Consider the following 16,491-nt stretch of genomic DNA (forward strand, 5'->3'; position numbering starts at 1 on the left):
TTTGTATCAAATAGCGAAAATATTAAATCTGGAGCACCAATTTTTTGTAATGATTTCATATTATTTTAACAGTTTAACATTGTCTGAAATATAAAAGTGATATTTTAAAATCAGTGAGAATTGTTTCTCACAATTTTATGCAGATATAAATTTCTCACATTTAATAATGAATTTACAGTGTATTTTTCTTTCACAATTTTTGTAGTGCTTAAGTTAGAGCTTTTGATCTTCAAGTCATGATGTACAATCTGGGTTTGTTTAAACAGTGATTACATTTTGAGTATGATGTACATGTACCGGTACTTTACTTTGATCCAAAATGATCAACTAATATGGTGCCCCAATGACTGCATGTAACCGGAAACATTTTATGGAAAAATGAATTTGCAAAAGGTAATGCATTTGTTTAAATTAAATTTAAAAAAACCAACACCAGTACTCAACAAATTAAAGGATGTTTTATTCTTTAAAAACTTCACAAATATGTATCATAAAACACATGTACAAATAAAAGGTAACATAGCGCATGTCATTAGTTAGTGAATAATGCCACAGACATTTGACATTGGAATCCATGTTAAGTCTACCGACAACAAATAACTGCAGGGATTCATAAATCCACTTGTACCTGTTGACAGCTTTTACATTTTAGCACATTCATATTATGGACGGTTTACTTCATATTAAAATACGAAATCATGAAGTTATATAGAAAATATATCACAGATTCGATCCTTATGATCAACAAAGAAACCAGACAAGGACCTGAGGGAATTTCATTATGTTAAAACTTTTATTCCCTTTTGGGTATCTACATACATTGTAATATGCAGAGTATTAATTTTATCTGATCGTAAAAGATAAATTAAAGACATTTCTAATTGTTTGTTCCATTCAAGAAGCTGCAATTCTAGCTTATTAAGACAATCTCATAAAAAAAACAACAAAGAATTATAAATGTCGATATGGGAACAATTTCACACATATCTTAATTAAACGATACAAATGCAGCAGTTTGCATGACATATGTCTGAAAAGTTGTGCAATTTTTATAATGTTCATTTTTTTTTTCTCTCTCCAATAATCCATCACATTCCACTCAATGTAGCCAAAAAAAACCCTCCTCTTTTAACAATCATTAACAAAACACATAAACTGGTCCTCTACCACACGAACCCTAGCCTCTTTTTGGACTTGGCCGGCCCATAGATGCTTTCCTTGGTCTCCTCCGTCGAGTCCCGCTGGTAGTGGGGCATCTGTTTTCCCGATTTATCATTGACCATGTAACTGGGTCGGATTCCTCCCTTACCCTCAAATACTGGCCCTTTCCCTCCCCCGGCGCCGTTTTTGGCAGCCTTCCTGAGGGGGTACACGTTACGACCGCCCTTCTCGCAGTGATCGATGACTCGGCCTGCATACTCCTGGAATTGTTCTTCCTCCACCGCCAGTAGAGCCTGATTAGCCTGATCCAGGGCTAGCTTCTCCTGAATTGCCTCTGCTTCCTTCTGTTTCCTCAAGTTCTGAAGTTAAGAATAGTAAAAAAAAAAATAAGTGCAAATAATCTTAAAGGTCTGTGGAAGTGGACATTTTATTTTATGAAAATACATGAAAAATTTTCTACAATGGTTCAAAATTGTAACTTTAATTCTTTGAAATATTCAATTAATCCTTCTATAAACAAGCTGATCATCTGAGAACCAATACATAATTTGAATTGAAATCAAAGTGTTAAAAGCTTAAATGGATCTTCAACTTTAATAACCACCCAGTAATAGAGGTACTATAGATTAGTTACCGGTATTTTGCGCAAGCACTTAATTTTGGGATTCTTCCATTTTGTGTCAAATTGGGAGATAAAAATGTTCTAGCACCAAATTTTGTAACAATTTCATATTGTTCACAACTGTTAGAATAATAAAAGCGGTACTGTTTAAAAATCTCGCATTTTTATGTGGATATCAGATCTTTGCATTTAATTAGTAATCTTCAGTATATTAGTTTTGTGAGTGTGGATCATCCACCTACCACTTGCTCCTGATGGAAGTTCTTCAAACCCACAGCATCTTCCCTCCGTCTCTGATGTTTCTCTTCTTCATTACGACGGAAGATCTCGTCTGCAGCCTGTCTGATCCTCACCATCTCCAGCTCCTGTCTTCGGTCTTCCTTCTTCTTCTGCTCAGCTTCCCTCATCTACAAAAAACATGACAAGTAATTACTTCGCTCACTTTCAAACCAGACCTTAGCTGCATATCAGACTAAGTTGCACAGTTATAATAAGATGAACAGTAAATATACTTTTTTTACTACATACTGAATAGCAATGAATTAACACTGTTAACATCTCCCGAATTTTAAAATCTCGCTTTAATTTTTAAGATGTATTTAAACTAACGGTACATGAAACTAAGATCAAAATTTGACATTTGCGATTTTATGATCTCGCAGTTTAGTGGAAAACAGGTGAATCATGGAATTACTAGTGTAAAATAAAAAATCTACAGTAACTTGATGTGATATACACTCTGTATCAAAAGATTCCCAGATCAGGAAGGTAATGGTTGCCAAGACGACGGACTGACCTGCTTGTTCCTATGTTTAGCACTCTCTTCCATCCCCTTTAACATCTTCGCTTCCTTCTCCGCCTCTTCCTTTGCCCTCTTCTCCTCGGCCTCTTCCACGGCTTTACGGATTCGTTCATCCTCGTCGCTGACTTTCTGCTGGAGTTGAGCGGCCAGTTTCTCGCGGATTTTCTGTAGGTTTCTCTGCTTCTCTCTATAAAAAGAGTTTGATAATGTATAATTATGTAGATGTTTTCTTATTTTTCCCCCCGTAGAATTCGTACAAAAATATTAATTTTACTCTACCCATATTAGTAGAACTAATATTAACAACATATCGTTACATTTTATTACTCTAACAATTTACTAAAAACAGAAGTACCATGATCAAAGTTTTAAAGCAGAATGAAATATTTCTTGACTAAAGGGGAATAACTCTGCTCCTGCTACATCGTTCAGTGTGTGTGTGTCACCTTCTTTTCAGATGCAGACTGTGTGTCAATTAATCAATAGGTATTGACATTGCCAATCTGTATGAGACACACTGTTTAGCTGACTTACTCATGAATCTGTTGTTCTTTTTCTGCCCTCAGCTTCATCATCTTCCTCTTCGCTGCAGCAAATATGCGACATTCTTCATCCTCCTCCTGTAGTAGAGAGTGTAAACTTTTGTTATACCTTTCATGGTTAATTTCAGAAGCATTGTTTAAAAATTTGTGTGCTCAAAGAGAACTTTCTAACCATTTCTATATTTTTATCTAGATGAAATGAGACATTTGAATTTGCCCCGACTTAAATTTGCCTGCTGACAAAGAGGGCATAAGGAACGAAATAAAACGGGGGTAAATATTTCCTTGTATACAGTATGTGTTATGGTATATTGAGAGTTACATTTTTTTTTTTTGATGCTATATAAAGAAAATACGGGAGATAACTCTAACTCAATGCGTTTAATATGAAAAATTCCGAGGGTTCTGAATGCCAACATGGTGTGCAAATTTGATGTATCTTTTTCGCCCTAAATAATATGCAATGTCAACCCATGCACGCATGGGTCAAAGTCTAGTATATTTTATTTAAAGAGAAATAATATGAGACATTATAATTTGCCTAGTCTTAAATTCGTCCGCTGACAACAAGGGCGAAAGGGGCGAAAATTAAACAGAGGCAAATATTGTATACAGTATGTGTTACAGTACATTGAGAGTGACATTATTTTATTGATACGTCAATGGCGACACTTACGTCCTCCTGCTGCTCCATGACTTTCTTGATGACGCGGCGGTCGTTGATCTGCGCCACATTGTCGCGCATCATCTGCAGCTTCTCGTTGCGCTTGATTTGGTCGAGGCGCTCTTTCTCGGTGTGGAACTGGAGAGCCAGTCTCTGAAGCTCGTCGCCCTCCTTATGGTCCTCCTCAACCTCCTCCTGTTTCTCCTTCATGTGTTCCTGAATCCTACAGGATCAGACATGTAATATTTTGAACTGGAGTATGCATCACATAAAATTTTGTAAATGGGAATAGGCATTATATTAATGTCTTAATTTATGATACAGCAGGAGTATAGCTGCATTAAAATTTATTGTATGTATAAAGATAGCTATTCATGCTTCTCCTCTATTTGCTTCTGGCTCCTATAGTAGGAGTGGGCATTTTTGGTAGTCAATGACTTTATGATCCCAAGAAGGAGTAGGCATTAAAATTATATTCACTTGATCTGCAATTTTATTGCCACAATCCCAAAATGGGAATACCGTACTTTATTTGCACTCTTAGAGACCAAGGGTAATAACTCTGGATTTAAACTAACTTTAAAGTCAGGAGGCACATATTTATTGTGGCTATCTATATTGATCTGCGTTCCTTGAGACTGAAGGGTCACTATATTTAGAGCTGTCTTACTGTGCGGACAGGAATCGCTGGTTGTCCTTGGTCGCATGGATTCTCTGGCGGGCCTTCTCCTGATCCTGGAGTATCGCATTCTCATGCTCTCTCTTGGCCAGCTGAAGCCATTCTGCGTCCTTGCCTTCGTTCGCTTTCTCCTGGAGTTTCTTCAGTTCGATCTGAGCCTCTCTCTCTTTGAGGACCTCCGTCAGCATCAGTGCACTCTGTCAAAACAAGACAGAGATTTATTACGGTTTTAGTCTGATAAATTTTTATACATGTAGTTATCTGGCATTTTTTTGTATGGCAGCTGGTGTTTATAACCTTTTTATAATGACAAACCAATTTATTTGCACTAGTTGGGACAGTTTTTGACGCCTTAATTACTTATTGACATAGACTGTTTCATCAAGCTGGGTGGTAGAAGGGTGGTAGGAGATTTTAACTATTTTGAGTGCTTGGTTACTGTAAATTCCTTATATTACGCAAGTACTTAATTCTGCGATCCCGCTGGTTTGTATCAAGTAGCGAGAATATAAAATCGCGAACGTTGAACTTTTCTCCTTATTTCTTATAGTTTTCAACTCTCAGAAAATAATGGCGAGATTTTAAAATCCAGGAAAGATGCTTCTTGCGATTTTACGCAGATATTAATTCCTCACATTTAATTAGGAATTTACATTAACTCATGGCAGAGATTCCTTCCATTGGAAGATTTTGATGCTTTCAATTACATGTAATTGATTATAACCAAAATGACTTAGACTCAAGGCTTACGTGGAAGTTTTTGACGCGGTCGGTCTGGTAATACTGCTGGGTCTTGGCTTTCTCGATGGCCTCCTTCCTTTTCTGGGCCTGGTACTTGGCCTCCTCTAGATCAATGGCCTGCTTCTCCTCCTCCTCCTTCTGTTCACGGAGTTTCCTCGCCTCTAACTTTCTGGTGCGTGTTCCCTGTAATGATAAAAACTGTCAGTATTCTTATCTACAGGTACCTAATTCACAGCTACCAAGATTTCTTCCTGACCTGCTTTCCTCCATCCATTTAGAATTATCATGATACATTAACCAAGTTAACATATAAATTGGTTGAAATAGATCGTACTCTATAAATTTAAGATGTATCTGCATAGCAATTTTCTAGCTGATTTATTCAATTTTAAAAACCTTATCATAAAAAAATCTAAGTAAAAGTGACTAAACATGCTGGATCTGCTTGCTTCCTCGCTACACAAGTTAGGGAGATGATCAAACATTGATCCACAAGTAATTTTTGTAAGATTTGTTACAACCAAATTCATAATTTTAAAGTTTTCAAAAAACTGCAAGGTGAGACTTACAGCATCATCATGGATCATCACCTTAGACAATTACTGTGGAATCATTTAATTTCGTGGGGGCCAATTTTCGTGGATTGTTGGTTTTTTGCTTGTTTGTGGGGATCCAATTTCGTCGATGAGTCAGTTTTCAGTCTCAGTAGGTAAATCAAACCTTTTATAATTAGTTTTCGTTGAGGATGTTAATTCGTGGGCGAGGGCTACCCACGAATACCACGAAATTTGAGCCACCTCGAATTCTAATGATTCCACAGTAATTAGATTAGTTACAGGCAATTTATTTTTTACATTTTCAAACATTTACGGTGTAATTAAGCGAGACTTACAGCGATGGTGTTTCCCCAGTGTTGGACCATCTCCTTGGACATCTGTTTGCGGTTTTCCTTCTCTTCCCGCAGCCTCCGCATTCTCTCCTCCTCAATCTGTCGCTTGTGGAGTTCCTGTTGAATCCGGTTCCACTCGCTCTTTGACAGGATCGTGACGTCCCTGATGTCGGTACCGTTGGGTAGGATCATCCCACTCTGACCCATTTTCGTGCCTTGCATCTGCATATCGGGCGGAAAGGGCATCTCTGGTGTACCTGTGTTATATTTGATATGGTTATTTTTACTAAACATTGCACTGACTGTAAATCATTCCATGTTTATATTTACAACACAATTTTATCGAATTTTTTGGTGGTTAAAGATTATGAAAATTAACAACTGACATTCAGCTTGGACAGTTAAATACCTTTTTTTTTTATATACATGTATGGTGAGGCCTTAGAATGGCCAAATTGTTTATGAAGAATATTAAATTGTTTGCATGCCGGTAATCTCATGAAAAAAAAATGTTTGAAAAAATATTGGTCATTATCAAATTTATAAAATGCAATATGAAATAGCACAAATTAAGTTGTTCTTTTCATGAAGATTATATAAAGTTTGATGACCAAAATTTCATTGCTCATTTAAAGACAAACTCTATTTGAAACAATACTGAGTCCTCATAAAGTATATACACATTTGTAGAATTAATGTCAATGAAGTTGAATATGCCTCGATCCCATTATATGAACTGTGACATCTATAAAGTTAACTCGAAGATCAAGGTAGAAAGACTGATCTGTGACAGACTATAGCATACAAAATATAACCAAGCATATAAAGTAGGATGAATATTTGTTTAAATAACAATTTTACATGCACCTGCTATTGGGGCTATATAGACAATAAATACCCTATATCTAGTCCATGAATATTTAAGAAACGCCAAAAGTAACAAAAGATATATCGGTCAACACATTCACTTTTGATCGTTAGGTTGCTAAAGCACTTAGAGTATTACTTTAGAATACCTACACAGTACTTAGCATAACAACACCCCACCCCCCCCCCCCCCTTTCGATCACAGAGTGCGAAATCAAAAGCAACAACATTCTGGCAAGAAAAGTATGAAAATATGTGGTTTACGGGTGAATACATACTTCTTTCTTTTCCCCTTCGCCTCCCGTGTAACACTGTTGCTGCCATGATCTACGCTAAGCGAAATAGAATGACAGCAAATGTCTGATCAATGACTGTTGTCAAGCAAACAACGCCATGTAACCCAGCGCATATTTCCGGTTCCGCTTTAAATTGAAAGTACAATAAATAAACTTCCGGTTATGGATATGTTACGCAACTTTTACTTTACACGAAAATTCGGTTCCACTGAACGCCAGTAACACGTCAGAGAACTGGGTTATCAGAGTGAGTCTTTGGAATTATTTCTTATTTCTTCGTAACTTTCAAGATACCATATGTTAAATTAAAATGTGTGCTATTTAGGTTAAAAAAAGTAATATTTCTTTTGCATATCATGCACTTGCATACTTGGTGTGTGAACTGATTTATGGATACATATCTTCTCTGAACTTTCGAGAATCTTCCAAAACTAATAAAAAGCTTATAGACCTAGGTACTTTGTATCTACATGTACCTGTGATAAGGTACAGATTAACTTAAGACAAATTGAAACATTTAAGGCTTAAAGTAGTTAATAATGACCATGAAGACAGTGTTCCAGTTAAAAATTATATAAGTATTTGATTATATAAATATTTATGATAAGGGTGCTTTAAAGAGCAGTGAGCTAATGTCTTCATAGGGCTTTTCTTAAAAGTGATAGGGTAAACCAGACATTCAGAAACATTTCTTGCCCAATAAACTTGATAGTGCCCCATATTTAAATTAATGTATGAATAGACATCTCATGGATACGACAATACATCGATACTCATCGAAAGTGAAAATAAAAGTGAAAAAGTAGACAATAAAAGTGAAAAGTAAAACACAATAACTAATAGGTATCAAAAATTTTAATTGTATTCGCACATTTACATTAATACCTTATATTGTGTGCCAACCCTTCAAGGAATTTTGTCTTTTATTCCTTGAAAGGCTTTTACATATGTCTCTTCAGTATTGTTTGGTAGGGGGGGACTACGGAAAGAGGTGGGGAGGTGAAGTGCTACTGCACTTGCATGGTTTGATTGAGGGCATAATTTTTGGTGACTGTTATCGGTATATTGTGTCTATATAGTACTTTTCAATTTTTTCCAATGTCTGCATTAACAACTGTACAACAACGTGGGGGTATAATACATATGTTCAAAAGAAAACACGCAAAAAACTAAGTTGAAAAATATTGATAAACTTAATAGAAATTATATATAATTCATTATATTAAATGTTTAAATAAAAATATTACATGCATGTAAACATATAAGTTTTGAGAAATTTCAAAAAAAGATAAGTAATTTTGTGAATTTTTAGAAGGTAGTACTAGTGTAAAGAATGTGTAATATTTTTCAAAATATTTTCTGTATTGTATTGTATTGTTTATTACCAAGAACCATACGATTCATAGGTTTAACATATATACATAAGTGAACAAACATATGAAAACAATTTTTAAAAACAGAAACAAAAAAGAAAGACCATCACAATCTTGTATTAGACTGCGTGTGCACACAACAGTCTGCAAAATTTACATGACAGAAGTAAACAGGATAATGAAGAGTATATTATCAAAACAAAAACTAATTATAATTTTATCGTAATTTTGGGCATTTATATAAGTATTTTCCCAAATTGCACAACTCTTTGATATTCTTTGTTGAAAGTAATTGAATAAGTTTAAAAACAGAAGGCTTTTCATAATAATATTTTTTTACATACAACTTTCTTATTTCCTTATAAAATGGACAGATTAAAATAAAATGAAACTCATCTTCAATCTGTGATAGTGAACATAGTTTACAAACTCTCTGTAGAATATCAATAAGTCTTGACTTTTTCGTTTAATGACTATCATTAGATTTTCTTAGTATAACCTAACATGATGAATTTTGGTGGATAATTGATCAATTATGAGATCATGCTTCATTGCGTTAAAATTTTGCTGTTGAATTTTTTGACCAATGTGAGCTGAAGCTCATCAAAGGTAAACAAATGTGCAAAGGTATAAATATTTTGGCCTTTTTAGTAATTTTTTAAATTGTTTTAACTGTTCAAATTAAAAGATTTGTTTTAACACAAAAAAAAAGAATTGGATGTATTACCTTAAATTATACAGGTTATGGGCCACAGAAAAAAGAAATCACAAAAAAAGAAATCACAAAAAACAAAAAGATTTACTAGATCGTTTCAACATTCGGAGAACAGGTTGCGAATGGCAATTATTTACCATACTTTGAAGGGCTAGCACACAATTTTAGGTATTAATGTAAAAATTAATCAATGCGAATATAATTAAGATTTTTGATACTGGTACTTATTAGTTATTATGTTTCATTTTTCACTTACGATAAGTTTCGATGAGTATCCATGATGTGTCTATTCCGTGACTTGTCGTATCGATGAGCTGTCCATTCTGTGAGTTGTTGCATTGATGAATTTTTTCGATGAGTTGTCTTTTGATGAGTTGTCATAGACCCGATGATTTCTTTTTCTTTATACACTGATATAGATGGGGAGTGCCTTATAAGAAAAAGTCGTGATTCATTTAGTTCAGCAGAATCTAGTATACCAGTATCTGCTATCAGGGTGTAAACAGTTTAGAGAAAAGTCTTAAATAAGACATGAGAATTGACCACCATGCTAATGCAGTATACATACATGTACACAATTGCGTATTAGGTTTGTCATAGAAATCAGTTGGGTCGGTAAAGTTCAAAGAAGGCGTGGCTTTTTATCCAATAGCGTACATTGCATCATTTAAGTCTGAGGCAAATCAAAGTTTTAACATTCTTAGTGACTCTTATTTTTTTTACACATACATGCCATGTTATGAAAGTAAAACTAGAACTGCATGAACAACAATCATGAGGTTTCAAATTGTATAAGGAACGACTAATATAAAGACTGCTGGTTTCACTTTCATAGTGTGTCATTGGAACTATCATTAGGTGTCTGTTTTGGTTTTTATATTATATTTATAAAGGTCCTTCATTTTCTCTTTGATCAGTTGTGTTAAGGCTCTGGATTAAGACACATTGCCTGTGTCTAGATTCAAAGTCTTCATTTCATATTATATAACAGCATCTAAAAGTTTCATAAGGTAAGCTAAATGTTTTAAAAGGGATGCCTGATCTGAATAAGGGAAGAGCAGGGTTAAGGAATAAAAAAATTATAATGTTTCTTTGCATTATTTTCAGTGGCATCAGAAGCAAATTGAAAAGGGGGGGGGTAAACTTATCAAAAATGTTAACAAGCAAAAAAAAAAATTTAGTTATGGTTATGTATAACTTTGCAAAAAAAGTAAGGGTCCGGGGGGGACTAAGCCTCCGCTAGCATCCCCCTGCCGATTCCGACACCTACATGTATGTTTTTAGAATAAGCACAGGCTACCAACTTTTCTTGTCTGCCTGTACTTCAAAAATACAAACATACACTTATGAGAAGTGATTTTTTCCTTCAATACTGTAGAAAAAAATGTTAAAAGTTTGTTTGACATATTATGCAGTAGCTATATAAGTACATGTATTTTTTAAAGAAATATTTTCAAATTATTTATATTTAAAATGTTAAAGACTAATTATTTACTAGGTGTTTGAAACTGTTTAAAAAGTGTCATGGCAATCAAAATAAGTGTTACAGAGAGTGTACAGAAATTTAATATTTTAATGAATACCAGTTATTTATAGTGGGTGAAACTATTCTTTATTTTCTTTTCATTCTCAGATGACTTCAGAAAAAATCCTGTTTGTGTTTGACTTTGATCACACGGTGATTGATGATAATAGTGACTTGTATTGTAAACGACTGGCACCTGGCGGGAAGATTCCCCAGGAGATCGAGGAAACCTATAGTGACCTGGGTTGGACCCATTATATGGGACTTATATTTGATTACCTCCACAAACATGGCGTTACAGCTGAACAGTACCGAGAATGCATGAACGAAATTCCGCTGACGGATGGTATGCGAGAACTCATCGAACACGTAGCCGAAAAAGGCCATGAATGTATCATTGTTTCCGATGCGAATTCGGAGTTTATTGATTATATTTTAACTGAAACCGGTCTTAAAAATGCTTTTTCCCGAGTGTATACAAATCCTGCCAAATATGACGCAGAAGGAAGATTGACTATAGAGTATTACCACACCCAGGACTGGTGTGATCTAAGTACTGTCAACCTGTGTAAGGGTCAAATAGTGGTGGATCATAAAGAAACACGGGAGCGGGAAGGAACACAATATAAGTGTGTCGTACTGGTTGGGGACGGAAATAACGACTTTTGTCCCGCACTCCGACTGTCGGAAAAAGATGTGGTCTGTCCGAGAATTAACTACAGGCTCTGGAAGAAGATCCAAAAGTTTAAGTCTGAATCAGAGGAAGGAAAGGATGGACTGAAAATACAGGCTCAGGTCGTAAACTGGACTTCCGGATTAGAAATTCTAGAATTTTTGAAAACATTGAATTGATAGCAACTAATGATTGATGGTTTTGGTGGTTATGGTGCAAGTTATCTTATGTGATTCAATGTTATACTTACATTGTAGATACAATGTTATTTCAACAAATTAAAAAGGATATGTATAATTATTGTTATTATTAACATAAATCTCAAAAGTAAAAATTGAAATAAAAAGTTCTCTGCAATAGTATTCATTTGTCTGTCCATGGAAATCATTTACAATTACGAGTATGTACATGTCCTAGCTGTACCTGTAAGGATCGTTGTATTGTTGAGTCTTTCAGCTTCTATAGGGCCTTTTCATCTCTATTAAAGAATGTATATTGGTTATAACTCTCTCTCTCTCTCTCTCTCTCTCTCTCTCTCTCTCTCTCTCTCTCTCTCTCGCTTTGTGTTTTATCATGCCGGTCACTATGTCCTAAACTTGAAAGTACAATTTGACATACAATTCTATTTGTCCAGAGAATTGCACAAAGGTGCAAAGTAGTGACAACAAAGTGCATATTCCAAAATATACTTTGTAAGGGGTGGGTGGGGGTTCAGGTGGGGATAAGTTTCTTTGCCATGGAGAGGGGTCCAAGATCTGCTCTCATTAACATTACTACATGCATGTGAATTTGATAATATTTTTTTTCTGGTGTAGGGGGGGGGGGGGGGGGGGGTTCTGACGCTGCCAAGGTCCTCACATGCTAATACATTGGGATGGTGACAATTTTCTGTTGGTTGACAGTTTTTAAGGATTTATTGGTATATTATATTATAGATTCACATTAAGGATCAAAGATCAAAGATCAAGTTTCATAATTTGATGTGGATTGACATTTTTGTGCTGGCACTTATGATAACCCTGATCATTCAGAGAAATTGAGCCACCTTTAATATCAATGATTTCATCCACATCAGCCATATAAAGTTCTATGGAATAATTCTTGGAATGACTTGATCACTGAATTTAGTTTGTCTCAATAAACTTCAACTTCAGACACAGTTTTTGAAAGGCAAGGGGCCCTTTATTTGCATATTACAATTTTTGTATTGAAGCACCAAATCCACAAAACTTTTTCCAAGTGTTATGAGCACAGGCTTATTTCTTTTTTATAAATGTAGTATGATAATTTCTTGTGCTGTGATGAAACCTAGAGAATAGGAAATATTCTGAAGGTACCTCCCTACACCTAGACTTTTACTTTTTAAGACACTACATCACAAGAAGGAGATTTAAATGTTTTGTTAAACTATTTATATCGTTCGATTGGGTTGTATGTTGTCGTAGGTCAGTGTTTAAAGTATTAAATTGGGCTTCTGAACCGCAGATCAGTTCGAATACGCCTGGAGCTTTTATTCATTTTTGAATAAAATTTTCGAAAATGTAATTACACAATTTTTGCCTATTTGACTTTATATAAATACTTCTTATACATTAAGATATCTATCATAATCATGTAATTTTCTGCTGATTTGAGAAAAAATTTCAAGGTGTAGTGAGCCGGGCCACCTTAATATGAAATATTTTTAATGGTAGATGCCTGTGGGTTCGATTGATAATTTTGTTTGCCGGGGATCAGGATGGGGGGGGGGGGGGGGTTACCAATGCTTAATTTCAGTAACTTTGCAATGTGAAATTTACCGTGCCATTCTATATTGTAGAGGTTTGGACACTCTCCCCCTACTCTGTTTTATGTCAAATGCTGTTGTAATTAATCAATGGCCATTTGAACCAATCGTGCATCTTCACTGCTCCCGCTACAGCAGAAACAAAATAGTAAACCGTCAGTTTGCTGAATGGCAGAGCTACATCTTGTGTGTGTGTGTGTGGGGGGGGGGGGGGGCTGACTTGTATTTTACTGTTGTACATGTATATCATGGATATACTTTCGATTACGTTTGTATTATACATTTGCAATCCCTTAACTGTCTTCTCTGAAAAGTATAAATTACCTTTAGAACACTGGAATTCCTAAAAAAAACTTTATACATGTATTTAGAAATTAAAATGCTTCTAAGGTTCATGGAGGGGGTGGGGGATTATGAAACATTCTGGACTTCCTAAAGCACTTTATACTGCATTCAACTTAAATATGAGGACAGGAAACGCCGACTTTTAACCCTTATAGTAAGATATTAAGGAACACAACCACTTATAGATTAAAATTGTATCGCAACAAACAACTTAACTTTTAAAGAAATGGGAGTGCTTTGTTCATTTTTTTTCACAAAATGTAAGTATATTTTAACTTTTAATCACACTGGCTTACACAATACTTTTTAGATAGTATTGTATATCTATAAGGATTATCATTATAAAAAAAAGAAATATAAATGTCCCACATCAACAGAACTTTCTTTATATCTACTAACCAAGAACAGCAGCACGTTTGTCTTATTTTTCAAACCTCTTTAGAATCCCCCCCCCTCGAATTACAAGTTCCTAACTCGAAAAGTGATGATAATTCGATGTATATATTATTGATATAAACAGATGTGAGGGGATCCAGTACATGTCAGTGTGAGGGTGTGTCCGGTGGTGGTGACCTCACAACATATGACCATCAGGAGAGGGACTGTAAGGGACCAGCACACACCAGAGTCAGTGTAAGGGTGTGACCAGTAGTGGGGACCTCACAACAGATGGCCATCAGTAGAGGGACTGTGAGGGGACCAGCACACACCAGAGTCAGTGTGAGGGTGTGACAAGTAGTGGGGACCTCACAACAGATGGCCATCAGAAGAGGGACTGTGAGGGGACCAGCACACACCAGAGTCAGTGTGAGGGTGTGACAAGTACAGTACCGTCAAAGCAGATCCCGTATTTTCCGCGCACCCCCGCGGTCCAAATTGCAACGCGGTATAAACACCTGTCTCAGGTAAAAACCGCGTGCCCCCGCGGTTCAATCACCCATAATGACAACACCCCCGCGGTTTGAACTATCGATTACAGGTGTTAAAAAGTATCGAAAAGGAACACGAGTTATCTCCCTCGATTAAAAAAAATATAACATGCATTAAACATAAATGTAAGTTAACAAATGCATAAAGATAATCATGATCCTTTTATAGAAAATCACATATTTTGAAGGTAAATATATATTTTTTTAATATTTGCTGTTTATTCGGTAATACTGGGGTAATATTTGAATTCTAATCATTTAAAGCCGTTATCTGTACAATCCAAGGTGAAATGAGCCATGCCCGCATGTGGTTGAAAAATCATGCTTTACTAACTTATTGATACATGTATATCGATATACGATTAAATTAAATTCTAAAATCTAACAAAAAAGGTGTAAAATTAATCAGACTTATTTACTTAAATTAAATATTTTACTTTATAAATATTCAAGTATGTATATTTTTATTTTCAATATCATTTTATCTTTTTATCCTATGAAACCGTTAAAAATGCATTCAAATTTTAAAAGTGGCTTAATCGCTCATATTACGGAAAATCACGACTTTATAATTGCTGTAACAGCGTCATTGTTTTATAATTTGTTTGGAAAATTGATTTCTGTAGACTGACTAGTTGTAGCCTTATGAAAACACATGCTCACAATTAAATGTTCAAAGGAAAATCAGTTATCCTAATCAAAACACAAAGGAAAAAGGTACTCATAAATAAAATTGTATGATTCTTCACATCGCACGGGTTTTATTCAGTTATATTTACATTCTACTGTGTTTTTCCATTAAATTCCGTGACGTTTAAATGCCTCTAAATGCAACACCTATTCACTGCGTATGAATTTACGAGTAATTTACATAAGTAGTTCTCAAACAGTGATTTCTATGTTATTAGTTAAAAAATGTATTTCATGAATGTTGTAAAAACACCATGTTTTATAATTATTCAACAAAAAAGTTGACTTTATTGTTTAAAGCACCATTTCAAGAGTTATTTATCATGGATTATATTTTCATGCTCGTCGATCTCATCTCAACAGTCTATGTGAAAACCAGTTTGAACCGGTTTTACAAAACAGCTGTTCCTGCTGTTACTTATTCACTCCCTCCGTGATCTGCACTTTATATCGATTTATTTAAGTAAACAATTGATTTCTTCAGTAAGGGAATGTAAATATAAGCATTAAATGATTCATTTTTGACGTCGTCGTGTCAATAACTGCCGTCAGGTGAGCAGACAAATTATCATAACGCGCTAACGCGCGTTATTCAATTTGTCTGCTCACCTGACGGCAGTTATTGACACGACGACGTCAAAAATGAATCATTCAATGCTATATTAAATTAAGTGTTGCCCTGAAAAGATATACACGTATATTCCGTGATTTTCATAAAACAATGGCTATAGGCGTTCTGGTGTGCGTGAAGATAGACATTTCTTTACAAGAATTGGAATGAGGTTGTTACATCACAAAACAACATGGGAATTGTACATGTTATTAAATGCATACATCTCGAGTTACTTTTAAAAAATTCAAATGCCAACTAATTTTGTACACATTTCCTTCATTGTGTATATTAATTTTAAGTCGCGATCATTTCCCGTGTATAGTGATTAACAAACCTAGGGTAGAAAACGACATGCTCTAGGGGTTTTCACACCTATTCAAGACAAAAGAAAATCTCCAAATTGCGTACGGCTTCGTCTAACCGTACAACTGTCTTACAGAGGAGGCTTCTTGATTGAGTGTCGCCGATCTTGATTTTATCTACGATCTTTATGTGTGTGTGTGTGTGTGTGCGTGCGTGCGTGCGTGTGTGTGAGTGAGAGAGAGAGAGTAATGCTCTTTAGCCCCCCCCCCCCCCCCG

At 35.2% G+C, this 16,491-nt stretch overlaps 2 protein-coding genes across 3 annotated transcripts; one reads left to right on the forward strand and one right to left on the reverse strand.

Moving 5' to 3' along the window:
• Nucleotides 1–439: 439 nt before the first annotated feature.
• Nucleotides 440–7,388, reverse strand: LOC128162934 (cilia- and flagella- associated protein 210-like). The gene is made up of 9 exons (XM_052826363.1): nt 7,246–7,388; nt 6,104–6,357; nt 5,221–5,394; nt 4,462–4,667; nt 3,804–4,014; nt 3,120–3,205; nt 2,580–2,772; nt 2,026–2,190; nt 440–1,520 (listed from the first exon to the last, which is right to left on the reverse strand). The coding sequence occupies exons 1-9, from the start codon at nt 7,289–7,291 to the stop codon at nt 1,164–1,166; spliced, it is 1,692 nt and encodes a 563-aa protein (XP_052682323.1). The 5' UTR covers nt 7,292–7,388; the 3' UTR covers nt 440–1,163.
• An 11-nt stretch (nt 7,389–7,399) lies between these two features.
• Nucleotides 7,400–11,884, forward strand: LOC128162938 (pyridoxal phosphate phosphatase PHOSPHO2-like). 2 transcript variants are annotated; one of them, XM_052826366.1, is made up of 2 exons: nt 7,400–7,510; nt 10,985–11,882. In XM_052826366.1, exon 2 carries the CDS (start codon nt 10,985–10,987, stop codon nt 11,726–11,728), a length of 744 nt encoding a protein of 247 aa, XP_052682326.1. In that variant the 5' UTR covers nt 7,400–7,510; the 3' UTR covers nt 11,729–11,882. The 2 variants fall into 2 exon arrangements, with proteins under 2 accessions (XP_052682326.1, XP_052682328.1); XM_052826368.1 differs by lacking the exon at nt 7,400–7,510 and adding an exon at nt 9,819–10,361 and having other exon boundaries at nt 10,985–11,884.
• The last annotated feature ends 4,607 nt before the right edge of the window (nt 11,885–16,491 follow it).

This window comes from Crassostrea angulata, chromosome 9 (genome assembly GCF_025612915.1).
Source record: "Crassostrea angulata isolate pt1a10 chromosome 9, ASM2561291v2, whole genome shotgun sequence".
Taxonomy (NCBI): Eukaryota; Metazoa; Mollusca; class Bivalvia; order Ostreida; family Ostreidae; genus Magallana; species Magallana angulata.

What these genes read in the sequence shown, in the direction of transcription:
- LOC128162934 (XM_052826363.1), bottom strand. Translation starts at nt 7,291, where the DNA reads ATGGCAGCAACAGTGTTACACGGGAGGCGAAGGGGAAAAGAAAGAA. An exon ending in ACTGGGGAAACACCATCGCT is followed by an intron (nt 5,395 to 6,103) that starts GTAAGTCTCGCT and finishes TTATCATTACAG; the next exon opens with GGAACACGCACCAGAAAGTT. An exon ending in AAAGAACAACAGATTCATGA is followed by an intron (nt 2,773 to 3,119) that starts GTAAGTCAGCTA and finishes CTCTTTTTATAG; the next exon opens with AGAGAAGCAGAGAAACCTAC.
- LOC128162938 (XM_052826366.1), top strand. Translation starts at nt 10,985, where the DNA reads ATGACTTCAGAAAAAATCCTGTTTGTGTTTGACTTTGATCACACGGTG.